The sequence below is a fragment of the Ailuropoda melanoleuca genome, chromosome 5, assembly GCF_002007445.2.
Source record: "Ailuropoda melanoleuca isolate Jingjing chromosome 5, ASM200744v2, whole genome shotgun sequence".
NCBI lineage: Eukaryota > Metazoa > Chordata > Mammalia > Carnivora > Ursidae > Ailuropoda > Ailuropoda melanoleuca.
In genome coordinates, this window is record NC_048222.1 from 114,873,159 (window position 1) to 114,894,379 (window position 21,221).

The window sequence follows — 21,221 nt, forward strand, 5'->3', positions numbered from 1 at the left end:
TCATGACCCTGAGGTTATGACCTGAGCTGAAATCAAGAGTTGACGCTTAACAGGCTCAGCCACCCAGGTACCTGCTATCCTTTTTAAAGATTACATTTTCTGTTTGTTGCTGGTTTATCTCTTAAAAATTACATTTTCTGTTTGTCGCTGATACATAGAAAAACAGTTGATTTTTATATATTGATCCACATACCTTGCAAAAACTCTTACTCTGATATCTGAAGATTCTTTTGGATTTTCTGTGTAGTCTTATCATCTACAAACAGTGATAGTTTTTTATCTTCCTTTCTATTTCTTTCTTTTTTTTTTTTTAAAGATTTTATTTATTTGACAGACATAGAGACAGCCAGCGAGAGAGGGAACACAAGCAGGGGGAGTGGGAGAGGAAGAAGCAGGCTTATAGCAGAGGAGCCTGACGTGGGGCTCGATCCCATAACGCCGGTGTCACGCCCTGAGCTGAAGGCAGATGCTTAACCGCTGTGCCACGCAGGCGCCCCCTTCCTTTCTATTTCTTATACCTTTTAATTTTTTCTTGTCAAACTCTACAGGTCTGTATTGCCAGTGCAGTTTTGAATTGAAGTAGTAATTGTAGATATGTTTGTTCTGTTCCCAGTTTCAGGGGAAAGTTAAATATTTTGTCATTGAGTTTTAGCTGCATTTTTTTAATTATAGAGTTTTTTTCTTTTTCTTTTTCTTTCTTTCTTTTTTTCTTTTTTTTTTTTAAGTGTATCCCATGCTAATGAATTTGGATTTTATTCCAAAGAGGAAAGGGAGTTATTGAAGGTTTTTTAAATTTTGAAAAAAATTTTTAAAAAAGATTTTATTCATTTGTCAGAGCATAAGCAGGCGAGAGCAGGCAGAGGGAGAAGCAGGCTCCCCACTGAGCAAGGAGCCTGATGTGGGACTTGATCCCAGGACCCTGGGATCTTGACCCGAGCCGAAGGCAGGTGCTTAATTAACCGAGCCTATAAAGTTTCATCAAGTGATAGTTGTATATACCAGAATGATGTATTGTCTATTGCTGCATGATGAATTACCTACAACATGTGTTGATAGAGATGTGGAGAAATGAGAATCTTTATACAGTGCTGATGAGAAGATAAAATGGTGCAGCTACTTTGGAAAAAAGTTTTTCAAAAAGTTAATATAGAGTTACTGTATGTTCCAGCAGTTCCCAAGAGAGGTTAGAGTGTGTGTCCACATAAAAATTTGTACATGACTTTTCATAGCAGCATTATTCACAATAGTCAAAAAGTAGACTACAACCGAAATTTACATCAACTGATGAATGGATAAATAAAATATGATGTATCTATTCAATGGAATATTATTCAGCAATAAAAAGAAATGAAATGTAGTTGACCTTTGAATAACACGGTTTTGAACTGTGTAAGTCCACTTACACATGATTTTTTTTTCAATAAATACAGTACTATAAATGTATTTTCTCTTCCTTGTGATTTTCTTAACATTTTATTTTCTCTAACTTATTCTAAGAATCCAGTATGTAATACATATAACACACAAAATATGTGTTAATTGACTGTTTATGTAATTGGTGAGGCTTTCAGTCAACAGAAGTCTCTTAGTAGTCAAGTGAAAAGCTATATGCGGATTTTTGACTGCATGAGGGGGTTGGCATCCCTAATGCCTGTGTTGCTCAATAGTCAGCTGTACTAATACAAGTTACACATAGATGAATATTGAAAACATTACACCAAGTGAAAGAAGCCGGTCACAAAAGTCTGTATGTTATATAAATCTATTTATAGGAAATGGCCAGAACAAGCAAATCTCTAGAGATAGAAAGTAGGTTAATGGTTGCCAGGGACTAGGGGTTGGGGAAGATTGGGGAGTGATTGCTAGCACGTGGGATGTTTTTTGGGGGGCTGGTGCTGGAAATGTTCTAAAATTAGATTGTGTTGATGATTGTACTTCTTAATACACTAAAAGCCACTGAGTTATACACTTTAAATGGGCAAACTGAATGATATGTCAATTATATCTCAGTAAGTAAAGCTCTTTAAGGGGCGCCTGGGTGGCTCAGTGGGTTAGGCATCTGACTCTTGATTTTAGCTCAGGTCATGATCTCAGGGTTGTGATATCAACCTCCATGCTCAGCAGGGATTCTGCTTGAGATTCTCTCCTGCTTCTCCCCCCAACTCTCTCTCTCTCAATTAAATAAAATCTTTTTTTAAAAAAAGCTCTTCAGGGTGTCTGGGTGGCTCTGCCTTTGGCTCAAGTCATAATCCCAGGATCCTGGAATCGCCCCACATCGGGCTCCTTGTTCAGTGGGGAGCCTGCTGCCTCTCCCTCTACCACTCCCACAGCTTATGCTTTCTCTCTCTCTCTCTCTCTCAGATAAATAGATAAAATCTTTTAAAAAAATTAAAAAGCTCTTTAAAAAAAAGGTGTGTATATTGCCAAATTTTATCAGTTTGCATTTCCACTAGCAATGTATAAGTACACAGCTTTACCAACAGAATATAATGTCATACATTTTAATTTTCACCAACCCGATAGATGAGAAAATGGTTTCTTACTTAAAAAAAATTTTTTTAAATATTTGCATTTCTCTATAAGTGAATTTGAACATCTTTTTATGTTTAAGGGCCATTTTTATATCTGCTTTTGTTAATTGTGTGTTTGTTTTCTGTATTTCTCTTGGGTTTTTTGGTCCTTTATTCCTCTATTTTAAGTGTTCTTTATATATTAGTGATATTAGCCCTTTGTAATATAGTATCCTATTTCTAATATCATAGTTTGAGTTTTCCTTGTTCTTGTACTTGATATAAATAAAGTCATACACATAAGCTCTTTTTGATGAGAGTGGGATTTGTAAGCAACCAAATTATAGTCTGAGCAGAATTTGCTTCTGAGTGATAACTTAAGTTTTTATCGTTTTGCACAGTTCTTTTTTTTTTCAGTCCTGAGAATAGCATTATTCAAAGTTGTTTCTCTTCTTATTGCTATGCCAATTTCTATCCTGTCTTCTAGTCCCAGAGCAAATGATGGCTCCTTTCTGAAGTCTCTCTAGAACTGCCCGAGGTCGACTCAGATGTTTCTTTTTTAATATTTCCATTGTACTTTGTCATTTCTTTAATGGCATTTACATGATTGTAATTGCTTCTATGTTGTTTCTCCTTACTAGACTTTAAGCTGTTTAAAGGCTGAGTCCTGACTTCATTTTTGTGTTCCTGGCATAGTTCTGTGTTTGGTATATAATAAATGCTCAATAAATATTATTGAAAGAACTGGTATAGTAAGAGATAGGGAAGAAGTGATGTCATTGTAGGGAAAAATTTGTCCTTGAGGAACAGGTGGAATTGGAATAACTAAAGAAGAGGGCATTCCTGGTGAGAGAAGAGGACTGGCTAGCAAAGGGATAGGGATGGCGATGAGCTTGGTTTGTGTAGTGAACAGTGAAGATACTTGTCTGATTGGAACATGTTTGTTTATTCTTGTATTCATCATATCTTTACTGCGTATCTGCTATGTGGAAGGCACTGATTTAGGAGATACAAAACACAAGTTTTTAAAACTTGGTACTTTCGGAAAGTACTTGGAAGTAAGATTAGGAAGGTAAAAAGAAGCAGGGTTTTAGAGGACACTGAAAGAAAGGCAAGGTGTTGGACTTGAAGATTGATAAGAGGTGGCAAGTGAAGGATCTGCTGGAAGCTGTTATTTCCCTGATGTTTTTATGAGGGAGGTACATGTGTGGATGGGGGAAGAGAGTCATAGAAAATGATATTGAGGGGCGCCTGGGTGGTTCAATAGTTTAAGCGTCTGCCTTCAGCTCAAGTCAAGATCCCAGGGGCCTGGGATCCCTCAGCAGGAAGCCTGCTTCTCCAACTCTGCCCCTCCCCCTGCTTGTTGTCCATCTCCCTCTCTCTCTCAAATAAATAAATAAAATCTAAAAAGAAGGAAAAAGAAGAAGAAGAAAAAAAAATGATATTGAGCTCGAGGAGGTGAAGTTACTTTACAACCTGAGACCTTAAGACAGCTAGGAATTGGCCAAATGGGCAAGCAAAGGAAGGATGTTCATGACAAGAAAGAGAAGAATATTGAGAACTATAAACAATGTGGTTTAAAGTTAGGTAAAGGGAGTAAAGGAAGATGAGCCTAGACAGGTGAGCATGGACTAGATTTGTGATTTCCATACCTGAGCATATCTGAAGGAACATTTCAAACTTTTGAAAAAGTGTCCTGTACCCCTTGCTTTTTCCTACTAAATTAAGGTGCTTGCAAAGAGGTTGAGATTTTCATTGTGCAGGTGATGAGGCACTGTTGAAGAATTTTGAGAGCAGCCTGACATTATTCCATCTTGTATCATCCTGATATTGCAGTGATAAGAGTTGAAGGGTGTGAAGATGAGAGACAAAGAGGTAAATTCTGGGTCCATTAAAACAATATAGAGAAATGATAAGAAGACCTTGGGTAGGGGGGCACCTAGGTGGCTCAGTGGGTTAAGCATCTGCCTTTGGTTCAGGTCATGATCCCGGGGTCCTGGGATCAAGTTCTGCATTGGGCTCCCTGCTCGGTGGGGAGCCTGCTTTTTCCTCTCCCTCTGCGTACTGCTCCCCCTGCTTGTGCTCTCTCTCTCTCTGTCAGATAACTAAATAAAATCTAAAACAAAAAACAAAACAAAAAAAACAAACCTTGGCTAGGTCAGGGGATATGAGATTATAGAGATGGGGTCAAGAGTGAGAATATGATGGTTTTTCAGGAACTCTGAACTTCAGGAACTTTACTTTTTAGATAACTTGTGTGGATGTTAGGGTAGCTTACTGAGTTAAGCACAATTGTAGAGGTAATACATTTTCCCAGCAGAGAAAAAAGTGGATTTAGTTTGGGACACATTGGACTTCTCTTCCCACACTTTTCCCTATCCCATTTAAAGGCTATTCCAGTGTCTTGTCCATTTACTTTCAAAATATATCCAACTGTTTACCACTTTTCACTCTCTCTAGAACCTACCACTCTGGTCCTAACCACTATCATTTCTTATCCAGTTATTATAGTAACTTCCTGACTGATCTCCCTGTTTATGCCCTTGTCCCCTTGTCTGTTTTCAGCCCAGCTTCTGAATGATTCTTATAATCATCAAGTTATCCATCTCTCTGCATAAAACTCTCCTTTCCCTGGAATAAAAGTCTCAGACCTCAAGGAGGGCCTGCATGTCCCATCCCCCCTTACTCTCTCTCATTTTCTTCTATTCTTTCTTCCTTTTGCTCACTTCATTCCAGCCGCATTGGCCTCCCTGCTGATCCTTGAACTCGTCAGGCGTACTCCATCCTGAGGATACTGTATTTCCCTTTCCTTTGACTAGAGGGCTCTTCCCCCAGTCAGTGACACAGCTCAGTCCCTACTTTCAGGTCTTTACTCATATGTCACTTTCTGAGTGAATCCTTCTCTGACCACCCAATTTGAAATTACAGTTCTCTTACCTGCTGAATATTCTTTCCCTTTGGTTCATTTGTCTCCTTAGCCTTTATCACCATCTACACGTATGCTAAACATATTTTGTTTATTTTCATCTCTTCCCACTGGAATTTAAGATCCGTAAGAATGAGGATTTTTGCTTTATTCACTGCTGTACCTCCGGCACTGAAAACTGTTAGGATATAATAAGTGCTCAATATTTGTTGAATGACTTAATTAATGAATGGAGTGCCTGGGATATCCTGGAATAGATGATTGCTATTTATTTATACCCTATTTAATTTCACAAAGAAGTAGAGGCAAGAAAGTGTCTAATAGATGGGGGCCTTGGTTAGGTGTCTGCCTTCGGCTCAGGTCATGATCCAGGGGTCCTGGGATTGAGCCCTGCATTGAGCTCCCTGCTCAGCAGGGGAGCCTGCTTCTACCTTCTCTCTGCCCCTCCCCTCGCTCATGTTCTCTCTGTCTCTCTCAAATAAATAAGTAAAATCTTAAAAAAAGAAACTGTCTAGTAGACAAACCAGAGCCCATTAAAATGGTTTAGATTAGGAGAGAGATTTGCATGAAGCCATGGCAGTACATGAGATTGCTTAGAGAAAGTGTGAATAGTCAGAAGAGGATTAGGGATGGGCTTCTGGAAACACCTTCATGTAAAGGTTGACCAGGGAGTAGCACTGTTCTTTGACTTTGCCAAGCAGGAACCCTGCTCTAGGCCTTGTGCGTTAGAGGTTCACATCTGGCCTTTGTTGAGTTTTACCCCTCCTGATAGGATGAGGATGGGGGGGGCACAAGAGAACTAGTTCATTTGGTACCCATTTCTATATTAAGTTCTGAATATTTGAGCCTCAGAATTCCCTGTCCATGTGGCCCTTCAAAAACCTCTTTTCTGATTCTCTCCCCTCTTGACCGAACGTATATGGGCTTCTCTAGGCCTAAGGGATGACCAAGCCCCTGCTGTTTGCAGGCATGTGGCCAGTAGTTGGACATGTGGGATGGGATGTCTACATGTATACATATGAGGATCCTTACTGAATGGAGTGGAACTAAAGGTGGGAAGAGAAAAAGGGGTAGACTCCCAAAGAACTTGAGTGACTCCCGTGCTCCCATAGAACTTGAGGGAGTTTGAGAATTCCAAATCAGAACTTAGCCTTTTAGGTTGTTCTAAAAGTATGTATGTCAAGATGGGAGAATAGAATAATAATTTAACAGCCTGTTAGCTTGATTTATAACTTTAAAATATTTAGACATGTGGAATGTAGGCTTCCATTTGTAGTCTTGCTCCAAGCCCCTTGAAAATTAGGGGTTGCCTACAAGAGGGAATTGTAAAAGAGTAGCTAGAGAGGGAGAAGATGAATTCAAGATAGAGTTTCAAGCAGGGAATAATCAATAGTGTCATATATTTCAGAAACACTAAGTCCTATAAAAACAGATGTATCTGTTGGATTTGATTGGCAATCGGAATTTAGTAAATATTTCAGTTGGTGGTGACAGATGCCAAGCTTCCATAAAAGGAGAAATACCTGAGGAAAGAGGAAGTGGAGACAGAAGATAGGAGATATTTTCCCCCAGATCCATCTCTGAGAAAGGACAAAACTAGAACAGTAGCTGGAGGGGTTTGCAGGGTCACGGAGGAGGACTTTTCTATGTTTTTAAGATGAAAGGGTCTTACAAATGCTGAGATGTTGAGGGAAAGAACCCAATGTTAAGTTAAGAGAAGGTTATGGAAAAGGAATAATTGATGGAGCAAGGCCTAACCTCCAGTACATAGGTCATTAGATTAGCATTTGAAGGAAGGAGGACTATTTGAGGAGGCTTAGGACATTTGGATGTGCATGGAAGCTACGTTTGGACGGTGAGAGAGCAGGAAAGCGACTTAATAGTCAATATATCATTGATTTTGTTGTAGAGTAGTTTTTTGGGTTAGTGTTTTTAAGCCTGATTTTATATTCCTGGGCATCAGGGCTTACACCTGCAGCCACCTGTTAAAATCCTGTTGGTTAATTGAAATATAGCCCATAATATGAGGCATAGGCCATAGCATGTTGGATCTGTCTTTATTCAATGATTTGACAATTTAGTGGTTACTTAAACTTTAAGTTTGATAAAAACTTCTGATTCCTCAATAGCCTAGAAATAATTTCTTTATTATGTTCATTATATAATGTGTGTTATCAGGATTTGGAGATGGCTTGTTTTAAGAAGTACATATGTCTGAATCACACCTATTTTGAGCAAAATATTTTTAAATAGAATTATATTAATACTGTCCTTTTTTCTCCCAAATAGTAGTTCCAAAGAACTGCTGGTTTATATTTTAGCTCTTACCACGTTGTGAAAATAGTGAAGGATGGTTACACTACTTAACATTCAAATTGTAAGTAAACTTTATTTCTGCTATTATTACCTATATGTTAAGAAAACAGAAACTGAAAATAGTCATTACCTTATATGGTAATAGTGAGCTTTAGTGTGACATGGAGTGTGGATTTTTACTAATTTTTGTTGTTAAGATACAAATGCATCCTCTCCCATTGTCTGTGATAAGGTCAAAAAGAATATTAATAGTCCTGAATGATTCTTAGGAGGTGTGAAATTTCTGCTTTTTCCCCCAGGTATTTCTGTTATTGTATAAATTTACAGAAATTCTTTATTTCATTTTCATATCTGTATAGTGCCAGTGGTCAAATTTAATGTAGGACATGATATTAATGGAATGATTTACTAGAAATGTATATTCATTTCTCTTTAAATATGCTTAATTTTTCTGCATTATTTAATTTTTATATGAAAATCTATAAGAAATAAATCTTTAATTCCTTTATGAAAAATATATAAACCACATAAAATCAAATAAAATATAACTTTATGGGAATAATCTAATGCATAAATCTATATGATATATGTATACCAACATTCATCTCACTAGGGAAAAAAGGCTTGAATTATTATTTTTTTTTGAGGTTATTTGTTTATTTATTTGTCAGAGAGAAAGAGAGAGAGAGAAAGAGGGAGCAAGCAGGGTAAGTGGCAGGCTGAGGGAGAAGCAGGCTCCCCACTGACCAGGGAGCCTGATGCAGGACTCGATCCCAGGATCCTGAGATCATGACTTGAGCCGAAGACAGACGAGTAACTGACTGAGCCACCCAGGCATCCTGGCTTGATTTATGTTTACTTGAAACCACTTGCTATATTGAATTTTTTAAAAAAGATGTATTTATTTATTTTGGAGAGAGAGTGTGCACAAATGGTGGGGAGGGGCAGAGGGAGAGGGAGAGAGAGAATCTCAAGCAGACTCCTTGCTGAGAGCGGATCCCCACATGGCGCTTGATCCCATGACCCTGAGATCATGGCCCTGAGATCATGACCTGAGCCAAAACCGAGAGTCATATGCTTAACCCACTGAGCCACCCAGGCACTGCTGCTATAATGAATTTTTAACCAATAGCAAAAAAAAACTATTGAGAAAAGAATGGTAAGTAATATTAAAGGCATTCCAAGTGATTTTACTACTTTATTTTTAAACTACTCTAGTTGAAAGTATAAATATATGACTCAGATTAACCCATTTTATAGTCCCTGTGGAATATTCAAAATATGAACACAAAATGAGATTGCTACCATAAGCAAAAGACAAGTCTAATTATATTATTCAAATAAAGAAACCAAATGAGCCAAAGAAGAATGAAGTATTTACAAACCAATAAATCTTTTAATTTGTTAAATAGGCAAATAATTTTAGAAGTTGTCTGGATTTAGCATATTTAAAATTTCTACCAAAATATTTAATGAATAAAAGTACATGTTCATAAAAAGACAAAGTTATAACACTTTATCCCTAGAATGTAAATATCATAAGGTCATCCATGTGCAGTAGCTTGGTTACAGTAAATAGTTTAAGAATTTGACCGCTCTAAGAAGTAGAATACTCATTACTGCCCTCTTTTGACACTGCTTTATAAGTCTAAGCTCCTTTTCTTAGTTTACAAAAATGTCAAAAATTAGATTGTAAAATATGTTGTGCTTTATATCCTTCCTGTATATTTTTAATAACTTTTCAAATTCTTCCTCTTTTTAGGCTCTCCGTTTCATCTTTAGAAGATTGGATTTCTGGATATCTCCTTCACTCCATGTCTATTGACTTTGAAAACATGATAATGCAAACCTGTAACACTGGCAATCATCCATGAACCTCTAAATTACACTGATTAATAGCGTTTGAAGCTTCCTCAGGGAATAACAATGACATCAGCAGTGGTTGACAGTGGAGGTTCTATTTTGGAGCTTTCCAGCAATGGAGTAGAAAATCAAGAGGTTAGACATCCAATGTATTACATTTCTGTTTTGTTCATAGAAATCAATGTATGAACTCATTTTGAAATTAAGGGGAAACAGGTATTTTTGAGTAGAAATGTACAATGCATGAAATTGTACATGTACCTGTCATGTGCCCTCATATAATTTAGGTAGTAGAAGGTTGAGGTAGGTATTGCCAGGCTCACTTGAGTTGTTGGAACATGCATATATTGGAATGAAACTGGGAGAAAAAATGGAAAGAAAGAACACAGAACTATTAGTTGAGATAGATTTTAATTCCTGATAAAATCCATTGTTTTGGATTACAGAGTCTGTAAGTAAATACTGTAACTAAATACATAAATTAGATTCATCTTAAATTAGAATTTTGTACCTCCTTTAGTTGTCATCTGTGCTTTTTTTGTTATTTTAATAAATCTAATTCAGTGTGGAAATCTATCATATTTTAATCCTATATATATACTTAAGAATTTGAATGATTTGTAAATCAGAAAGAAAGGTTTTGAAATTTTATACATGTAGAACTCTGCATCATTAGCATATTTGGTTATTTTCTTGTTATTGGTAACATTAAAGAATAGGAGATAGGAGTAGAAAAATAACAGTACCAGAAACATATGGACTTCCAGGGCCTGGGTTTTGTTCCCTCCATTCAGTAAAGACTGAATATTGGGAAGAATCTAAATTAAAATATAATAATGCTGTCATAAAAATCGACAAATATTCGATCAGAGGTGAGGTGGGCAAATGGAGAGTTGGCTGTATTTAAAAAATCCGTTTTCTCTATATTCTGTGAAAGATACTGCTCTTACTGATCCTTAGTACCAGCATAGTGGTATAGTGACAGGACCAAGAAGTGTTAGGATATTAGGCTTTGTATTCTGGAGTCTGCTTCTTTTTCTTGCTTGTTTGTGTCTGTTCAATCGTCCAAGGTAACTATGGTTAAATTCAGTGGGAAGGGGATAAAATGAAGGTACTGTTTTTTATTTGTTCTCAGTGGACTTGGTAACCAGAATGTTCTTATTGTGTTTGAATCTAAAACTGATTTAAGGTCCACTAAGAGAAGCCACAGCTAGAGAACGTACAACTGGACATCAGGAAGCACAGGGTGATGCTTTCCAAGAGAAGAGCAGGTGATCTCTGATTGTACTGACTCATTCCTTGGAGCCACTTTCTGGATCACAGTGTAGGGAGGAGGGACCCAAACAAAGAGTGACAGTGTCACTGAATTGAGGAAATAAAATTTGAAATTTGGAGAGTCAAACACAACTAATTTGAAGTGCAGTGTATCTGAGAGGAAGAATCTGCCTAGAGGAAGAATAACAGAACTCAGCCTCAGGTACTCTGGGTTTTAGCTGTATCAGCTGCCCAGATATAATATGAAACCCCATGAAACTGGGCAAAGAATGACCAGAAAGGTATTAACTCAATAATTTACTGAAAAATCTGGAATTCACTCAGGGCTGGGAGATATTAGAATTCTAAGCAGTTAGAAGAAAGAGTCCTTGTTATATGCTCAGGGCATTTCTAGAGACTCCAGAAGAGTTATGCCTTCCAGTAGGGCTAAAGTAGCCCTGGAATAAAGGGTAGTTCAAACTTGCCCTAAAAAGTTAAAAAATAGGCCTTGAAAAAGTTGACCCAGCTTTTTTTTTTTTTTTTAAAGATTTTATTTTTAAGTAATCTCTACACCCAACGTGGGGCTCGAACTCACAAACGCTGAGGTCAAGAGTTGTATTCTCTTTGGACTGAGCCAGCCAGGTGCCCCTTGACCCACAAGAAACTTAAACGTCATAGTAAACATTATTAAAATATGACAACAGGGGGTGCCTGGGTGGCATAGTCGTTAGGCGTCTGCCTTCGGCTCAGAGCGTGATCCCAGCGTTCTGGGACCGAGCCCCACATCAGGCTCCTCCTCTAGGAACTTGCTCTCCCACTCCCCCTGCTTGTGTTCCCTCTCTCGCTGGCTGTCTCTCTCTGTCAAATAAATAAATAAATAAATCTTTTAAAAAAATATGACAACAGTATGTAAATTGCACACAACAGTGCTTGTGTTCCCTCTCTCGCTGGCTGTCTCTCTCTGTCAAATAAATAAATAAATCTTTTAAAAAAATATGACAACAGTATGTAAATTGCACACAACAGTGTAAAATTTACATATCTAAAACCCAACCATGTTAAATGCAAAGGAGGAGGAGGAATAGTATAACCTATAACTTGAAGAAAAAAACTATCAAGACAGAAAAACAAATGATAGAGATGATGAAATTAGCAGATAAGACTTCAAAACAGCCATTATAAATATGCTCAAGAAGTTAAAAAAAAACATGAACCTCAGTGGAGAGGCATGAAAGATGTAAAAAAAAAAAAAACGACAAAACTTTCAGAAATGAAATATATACTATTTGTAAAAAATTCACTAGATGAGATTAAAAATAGATTAGGTACTACAGAAGAAAAGACAAGTGAATATGAAGAGAGCATAAGAAACTGCATTATGAAACACAGAGAGAAAAACTGAAAAAAACATGAACAAGAACTGTTGTTACTTGTGAGAAATATCAAGTTGTCTAAAATACAGGTAATTTGAGTACCAGAACGAGGGGAGAAGAGGGAAACAGAAAAAGACAAATGAAGAAATAACAGCCATAAAAATTCTCAAGTTTGATGAAAAATATAAACCCATAGATCTGAGAATCTTAACCCCAAGCAGAATAGAGCAGAGAGCAAATAGACACTGAGGCACATTATTATTATTATTATTTTTGACACTGAGGCACGTTATAACGAAAATGCTGAAAGCAAATTTCAGAAAGAAAATCCTGAAAGCATGCAGGAAAAAAATATTACAGACAGAACAAATTTAATGACGACAGACATCTTTTCTGAAACTATGCAAGTCAGAAGATAATGACTTCTTTAAAATGTTGAAAGACTAAAACTTGTCAGCCTACAAGTATATATCCAGTGAAAATGTCTTTCAGAAGTGAAGCTTTTTTTCAGACCAACAAAAGCTGAGAGAATTTGTCATCAGCAAACTTGTGTTATAAGAAATATTAAAAGTTCTATAGGCGGAAGGTAGATGATACCAAATGGAAACTTAGATACACATAAAGGAATGAAAAGCTCTGGAAATGTGTAGGTAAATATAAAATACTTTTTAAAATCAGTCTTTAATTTTTAAAAAAGATATTTGTTTAAGGCAAATAATAACAGTGTATTGTGGGGTTTACATTGTGAAGAAGTAAATGTATAACAACAGTAAGCAAAGGATAGGAGGAGGGAACTGGAAGAATACTACTGTAAGCTTTTTACATTATACATAAATTAACATTACTTGATATTAACTGTGATTAGCATGTTGTAAAATCTAGAGAACCACTAAAAAATAAAGAACTATAGATAGCAAGTAATTTTTGAATTAAAATGGATACTGAAAAATACTCAATTCAAAAGATGACAGAATAAAGAAAAAGGAGTAAATGAAACAACAAAGAACAAGGTGGTAGATTTAAACCCTGTTTGTTTTATTGATAATATTAAATGTAAATATTCTAAACAGTGCAATTAAAATGCAGATATTGTCAGATAGGGTTTAAAAAAGCCAAATCTATTTATGTTTCATATGAAAAATTCATTGTAAGTATAACAATGTAGCATAAAAGTAGAACTATAGAAATAGATATACACATGCAAACATTAATCATAAAAAAGCTGAAGTGGTTTTAGGACAAAAATATTACCAGGGATAAAGATAGACATTTCATAAATGATAAAAGGACCATTTGTCAAGAGATGGGATGCACTCAATTTTAGAGCTTCAAAATACATAAGGCATAAAGTGACAGAGATGAAAGAAAACATAGATAAATCCACAGTATTAGCTGGAGATTGCTGCATTCCTTAAGAAGCTGATAGACAATTAGAAAATCAGTGAGGATATAGAAGACTTGAACAACATTATGAACCAACTTCACCTAATGGACATTTATGGGACTCTCTACCTAGTAGTACTGGAGCACCTATTCATTTCGAGTGCACATGGATAGTGAACCAAGATAGATCATATGCTGGGCTATATCTCTCAATACTTTTTTTCTAAGATTTTTTTTTTTAAAGTAATCTCTACACTCAGTGTGAGGATAGAACTCCCAACCCTGAGATCCAAAGTCACATGCTCCACCAACTGAGCTAGGCAGGTGTACCTATACATCTTGATACTTAAAGAAAAAAAAAAAGATATTTTAATTTATTTTAGGAAGGGAGAGAGGGAGTGTGAGCAGGGGGAGGGGCGGAGGGAGGGGAAAGGGAGACAAGCAGATTCCCCCGTGAGCGAGGGGCCTGACTCGGGTCTCAATCTCACAACCCTGAGATGCACAACCTGAGCTGAAATCAAAAGTCAGATGCTTTCCTTTCTTGATTAAAACTCGTGTAGGGATAGAGGGAACATATGTCAATATCATAAAAGCCATATACAAAAAGCCCACAGAGAATATCATTCTCAATGGGGAAGAATTGGGAGCTTTTCCTCTACAGTCAGGAACATGACAGGCATGTCCATTCTCAGCACTGTTGTTCAACATAGTACTAGAAGTCCTAGCCTTAGCAATCAGACAACAAAAAGAAACAAAGGCATCCAAATTGTCAAAGAAGAAGTCAAACTCTCACTCTTCTCAAATGACATGATACTCTGTGTGGAAAACAGAAAACACTCCACCCCAAAATTGCTAGAACTCATACAGGAATTCAGCAAAGTGGCAAGATATAAAATCAATGCACAGAAATCAGTTGCATTTCTATACACTTAACAATGAGACAGAAGGAAGAGAAATTAAGGAGTCGATCCCATTTACAATTGCACCAAAAACCATAAGATACCTAAGAATAAACCTAATCGAAGAGGCAAAGGATCTGTACTCTGGAAACTATAGAACACTCATGAGGGAAATTGAGGAAGACACAAAGAAATGGAAAAACATTCCATGCTCATGGATTGGAAGAACAAACATTGTTAGGATGTCTCTGCTACCTGGAGCAATCTATATATTTAATGCAATCCCTATCAAAATAACATCATTTTGGGGCACCTGGGTGGCTCAGTTGTTAAGTGTCTGCCCTCAGCCCAGGACATGATCCCAGGGTTCTGGGATTGAGCCCTGCATCGGGCTCCCTGCTCTGCTGGGAGCCTGCTCCTTCCTCTCCCACTCCCCCTGCTTGTGTTCCCTCTCTTGCTGGCTGTCTCTCTCTCTGTCAAATAAATAAATAAAATCTTGAAAACCCCAAAAACATCATTTTTCACAGAGCTGGAACAAATAATCCTAAAATTTGTGTGGAACCAGAAAAGACCCCAAATAGCCAAAGGATTGTTGAAAAAGAAAACCAAAGCTGGAGGCATCACAATTCTGGACTTCAAGCTCTATTACAAAGCTATAATCATCAAGACAGTATTGTACCGGCACAAAAACAGACACATAGATCAATGGAACAGATAGAGAACCCAGAAATGGACTCTCAACTCTGTGGTCAGCTAACCTTGGACAAAGCAGGAAATAATATCCAATGGAAAAAAGACAATCTCTTCAACAAATGATGTTGGGAAAATTGGACAGCCACATGCAGAAGAATGAAACTGGACCATTTTCTTACACCATACACAAAAATAAACTCAAAATGGATGAAAGACCTAAATGTGAGCCAGGAATCCATCAAAATCCTAGAGGAGAACACAGGCAGCAACCTCTTTGACCTCTGCTGCAGCAAGTTCTTGCTAGACACGTCTCTAAAGGCATGGGAAACAAAGGTAAAAATGAACTATTGGGACTCCATCAAGATAAAAAGCTTCTGCACAGCAAAAGAAACAGTTGACAAAACCAAAAGACAACCGACAGAATGGGAGAAGATATTTACAAATGCCTTATCAGATAAAGGGCTAATTTCCAAAATCTATAAAGAACTTCTCAAAAAAACACCCAAAGAACAAATAATCCAGTCAAGAAATGGGCAGAAGACATGAACAGACATTTCTCCAAAGAAGACATACAAATGGCCAGCAGACACATGAAAAAATGCCGAGCATCACTCGGCATCATGGAAATACAAATCAGAACCACAATGAAATACCACCTTACACCAGTTAGAAGGGCTAAAATAAACAAGTCAGGAAACAAAAAATGTTGGTTGGCGAGGATGCAGAGAAAGGAGAAAATTCTCACCCTGCTGGTGAGAATGCAAGCTGGTACAGCCACTCTGGAAAGCAGTATGTAGGTTCCTCAAAAAGTTAAAATAGAGGTACCCTACGACCCAGCAACTGCACTACTAAGTATTTACCCCAAAGATACAAATGTAGTGATCCAAAGGGACCACCTGCACTCTAATGTTTATAGCAGCAATGTCCACAAAGGCCAAACTATGGAAAGAGCCCAGGTGTCCATCAACAGATGAATGGATAAAGAAGATGTGGTATATATATATACAATGGAATATTACTCAGCCATGAAAAGAAATGAAATCTTGCCATTTGCAGCGACATGCATGGAACTAGAGGATATTATGCTAAGCTAAATAAGTCAAGCAGAGAAAGACAATTATGTGATTTCACTCGTGGAACTTAAAAAACAAAACAGGATAGGGGAAGGGAGGGAAAAAGAAAAGACAGAATCAGGGAGACAAACCATAAGAGACTCTTAATCATAGGAAACAAACAGGGTTGCTGGAGGTAGTGGGTGGGGGGATGGGGTAACTGGGTGATGGGCATTAAGGAGGGCACGTGATGTAATGAGCACTGGGTGTTATAAAGAACTGATGAATCACTGAACTCTACCTCTGAAACTAATAATTAATTAATTGAATTTACATTAAAAAATGATCCTTCTATCCAAATAAAATAAAATAAAATAAAATAAAATGTTAGTCTGTGTTAAAAAAAAAAAAGGTGCTTAACTGACTGAACTACTTAGGCACCCCACGTCTCAATACTCTTTAAAGGATTGAAATCATACAGAGAAAGTTGTTTGATCAAAGTAGAATTAACAACAAAAAACTCTTGCAAAATCCTCAAATATTTGGATATTAAACAGCTCACTTTTATATACCTTATGGATTAAAAAGAAATCACACGAGAAATTAGAGGGTATCCTAATTGAATGAAAATGAGAACCCAGTATATCAAAATTTGAGGGTTGTAGTTAAAGCAGTGCTTAGAGAGAAATTTATACCTTCAAATACTTATATTAGAAAAGGAGTATTGTCTAAAATCATTTAAGTTTTCATCTCAATAAGCTAGAATATGAGGATCAAGCCCAAAGTAGAAGGAAGGAAATAGTAAAAACAGGTCAGTAAAGTAGAAAGTGGACAAACATTAGAGAAATTAACTACCAGCTAGTCCTTTGAAAAAATTAATAAAATTGATAAATCTCTAAGTAGACTGCAGGAGAAAAAAAAATAGGAGGCAAAAATTACTAATATAGGGTGCCAGGGTGGCTCAGTGGGTTAAGCATCTGCCTTTGCTCCATTTGCTCCGCAGGGAGTCTGCTTCTCCCTCTCCCTCTCCACCACCCGCCCATGTGCTCTCTCTCTCTCTCAAATAAATAAATAGAATCTTTAAAAAAAATTACTAATATAAGGGATGAAAGAGTCATTAGTATTGACACTAAATATTATCAACAACTTTATGCCAATAAGCTTGGCAACCCAGATGAAATGGACAAAATCTTTGAAAGTCATTCCAAAAGGAGTAGAAAGTCTGAATAGCCCTCTATCTTAAAATAAATTGAATTCCTAGTCAAAACCTTTTCCACAAAAAAGCTTCCAGGGCAAATTGGCTTTATTGATCATCTAGGCCTGCATTTTTTTCTTTTTTTAAGTATACTCCAGGCCCAACACAGAGCCCAAGGCAAGACTTGAACTCACAACCCTGGGATCAGGGCCCTGAGATCAGAACCTAAGCTGAGATCAAGAGTCAGACACTCAACTGACTGAGCCACCCAAGTGCCCTGGCATATTTATTGATGATTTAACAAGCATTTAGGGAAGAAATAATAACAATCTTGCATAACTCTTTCAGAAAATAGACAACATAGCATTTCCTAACTCATTTGGAGGCCAGCTTTATCCTAATACCAAGACCAGAGATACATAGGAAAGAGAAATACAAACAATATCCTTCATGAGCATAGATAAAAAAAAATTCTTGATAAAATACTGGCATTTAAACCCAGTAACATATAAAAGGGATCATATGCCTCAAATGGGGTTTATCCCAGCAAGGCAGGTTTAATCAATCAATGTAATTCATCACATTAACAAAATGGAAAAATGTAATTGTATCAGTAGCTACAGAAAATCCATTTCCCAAAATTCAACACCTATTATACAAATTCCCTAAAGTAGTAATAAGGGCAATCAGGTTCTTCAACCTGGTAGGTGCATCCGTGAAAAACCCACAGCCCACACATCATCCTTGAAGGTGAAAAAGGGAATATTTTCCTTTTAAGGTTGATAGTAAAGTGGAGATGTCTGCTCTAACCACTTCTTTTCAACGTTGCAGTGGCACCATTGCTGCAGGGCAAAAAAAATAAGATGTATGGATTGGAAAAGAAGTTAAACTGTCTTTATTTCTGTATGATATAATCATGTATATAGAAATTCCTAAGAAATCCACATAGCTGTTAGAAGTAATAAATTTAGGGGTGCCTGGGTGTCTCGGTCGTTAAGCGTCTGCCTTCGGCTCAGGGCGTGATCCTGGTGTTCTGGGATCGGGCCCCACCTCGGGCCCCGCGTCTGGCTCCTCCACTGGGAGCCTGCTCATTCGTCTCCCACTCCCCCTGCTTGTGTTCCATCTCTCACTGGCTGTCTCTCTCTCTGTCAAATAAATAAATAAAACCTTAAAAAAAAAAAGAAGTAATAAATTTAGAACAGGTGAATATATAAAAATCAATTGTGTTCATATATCTTAGCAAAATACAACTGGAAAATGAAATTTAAGAAGCAGTACTGTTTAGCAGCATCAGAATGACACAGGGATATGTTTAATGAAGTAAATAAAAGATCTGTATGCAGACAACCCCAGCATATTGTTGAGAGAAATTAAAGACCTGGATAAATGAAGAGTTATATCATGTTTATGGATTGAAAGACTTATGTTAAAACAAAGTTGGAGGGCTTATCCACCTGATTTAAAGACTTACCATGAAGTTCCAGTAATTGAGACAGTATGGCTTGGTATGCCAACAGACATGTCCATCAGTGGAACATAATACAGATCCACATAATGGTTGTAATGTAATTTGGTGGAGAAAGGATAGTCTTTTAAACAAATAATGGTGGAACTACTGGATATCCATATGCAAACAAATGAACTCAAGCCCTTCTCACATCATACACAATAACTCAAAATTGATCATAGAATTAAATGTTTAAACTGTAAAAACTTGTGGAAGAAAACACAGGAGAAAATTCTTTCAATCTTGAATTAGGCAGTGGTTTCTTAGCTTGAACACAAAACCATGAAAAAAGCTTTAAAAGAAAAATGATGAATTTCATTTGAATTAAAAACTTCTTTAAAAAAATTCCGTTAAAGGGCGCCTGGGTGGCTCAGTCAGCTAAGCATCTGCATTCAGCTCAGGTCATGATCCCAGAGTTCTGGTCTCAGCCCTGCATCAGGCTCCTCTGCTGCTCTCTCTGCCCATGCCCTCTCTCTCTCTCTTTCTCTCAAATAAATAAAAATAATCTTTAAAAAAAATTGAAAATTCCATTAAGAAAATGAAAAGGTGAAGCAAAGACTGGAAAAAAATATTTACAACATATATACTGACAAAGGATTTATATTCAGAATATATAAAATAATAAGTTCGAGGGGCGCCTGGGTGGCTCAGTCCTTTAAGTGTCTGCCTTTGGCTCGGGTCATGGTCTTGGGGTCCTGGAATGGAGCCTCATTGGGGAAGCTGCTCTCTCTGACCCTCCCCCTACCCCCTCTCGTGCTCTCTCTCCTCTCACTTATTCTGTCTCAGATAAATAAATAAAATCTTAAAAAAAAATAAGTTGGAGATAATCCATTAAAATGGGAAAAAGATTTGAATGGATAATAATATGAATTGCCAATAAGTGCATATAAAAACACCCAGTATTATTCACTATCAGGGAAAAATAAAACGACAGGGAGATACTACTACATACTTACACAAAATTGCAAAAATAATAGGTATACCATGTGTTGGAGGGATGCCTGGTTGGCTCAGTCGGTTAAGCATCTGTGTTTGGCTAGGGTCATGATCCCTGGGTCCTGGGATAGAGTCCCGTATCCGGCTCCTTGCTCAGCGGGTAGCCTGATTCTTCCTCTCCCTCTGCTTTTCCCCCAGCTTGTGCGTGCTCTCTCTCTCCCTCTTTAAATAAATAAATAAATAAATAAATAAATAAATAAATAAATGAATAAAATCTTAAAAAAAAAATAACAGGGTTACCATGTATTGAAAAGAATGTAGAGCACTGGAACTCTCATACATTTATAGTGGAAATATAAAATAATATAATTTGACAGTTCTTTTAAAATGAAGTGCACAGTTACTGTATGATCCAGCAAATTGACTCATTGGTGATATGGAATGCAATAGAACAGAAGGGAGGGGAAGAGCAGGGACATTAACAGGAGCATTACAACCCTGTTGATGATAATTTGTTACAACAGCTCCAAAAATTAATATACCACCTTTACAGCCTTATTTCCTGCATTACTTTTCATAGTTCTTCGATTACTTGCTTTGCCCCTAATTCCCAAATGTGAAAACTTCCATGACTTTTGCTCATGTTCATGAACCTACAATTGCCTTCCACATCTATCAAAATCCTTTTCAGCCATTCGGGACCCTATTCTAGGAAGTCTGTTATCCCCCAGTCTGAATCAATTCAACACCTAACCTGTGGGTTGAAGGTTATACTTCAAAGAGTGTTAAAAACCATTGTTTTGTGTGTTCAATTTTCCTTTTAGACAAATGGGGAGTCATGAAAGCTTTTTGTACAAAGCAGTAATACAGACAATTCTGGTTGTAATGTGAAAAGATGCCCTCCAAAGTTGAGGGCAAATAGTGGGTTTGAATACTATTAGCTATCACTAATTGAGTATTTACTCTGTTCTGAACACTGTGCTAAGCGTATGTACTTTGTGGATGTTTAATTTTCAAGGGACTTTGAGAGAGATGAATATTGTAACTTTTTTGTTTTAATATGAAGACACAGGTTTAGAGAAGAACACAGGAAGGGAGAACAGGGAAAGATGTTGATAATTTGTTCCATTTATACATATTAGGCTTAGAGTATTAGCTGATGATTCTTTTAGTGATGTTAAGTTGGTAGTTTAAAATTTGGTTCTGGAGTTCAGGAGATGAGTCAGAGAAGACGACAAATCATCAGTATAGAGGTGCTATTTTAAAATAAACCCTAAGAATGGGTGGCCTTCCTGGGAAGGTAGAATAGAGTAA

The 21,221-nt window shown here is 37.0% G+C and overlaps 1 protein-coding gene across 2 annotated transcripts in view; it reads left to right on the forward strand.

Moving 5' to 3' along the window:
- The window catches only part of ELF2 (E74 like ETS transcription factor 2), a 103,049-nt gene that overhangs the window by 25,443 nt on the left and 56,385 nt on the right, over nt 1–21,221 (forward strand). For both annotated transcript variants that reach the window (XM_011220885.3, XM_002916136.4), the window contains exons 2-3: nt 7,726–7,813; nt 9,515–9,750. In XM_011220885.3, coding sequence (XP_011219187.1) covers nt 9,679–9,750 — 72 coding nt within the window. In that variant the 5' untranslated portion in view covers nt 7,726–7,813; nt 9,515–9,678. The remainder of the gene's footprint in view (nt 1–7,725; nt 7,814–9,514; nt 9,751–21,221) is intronic.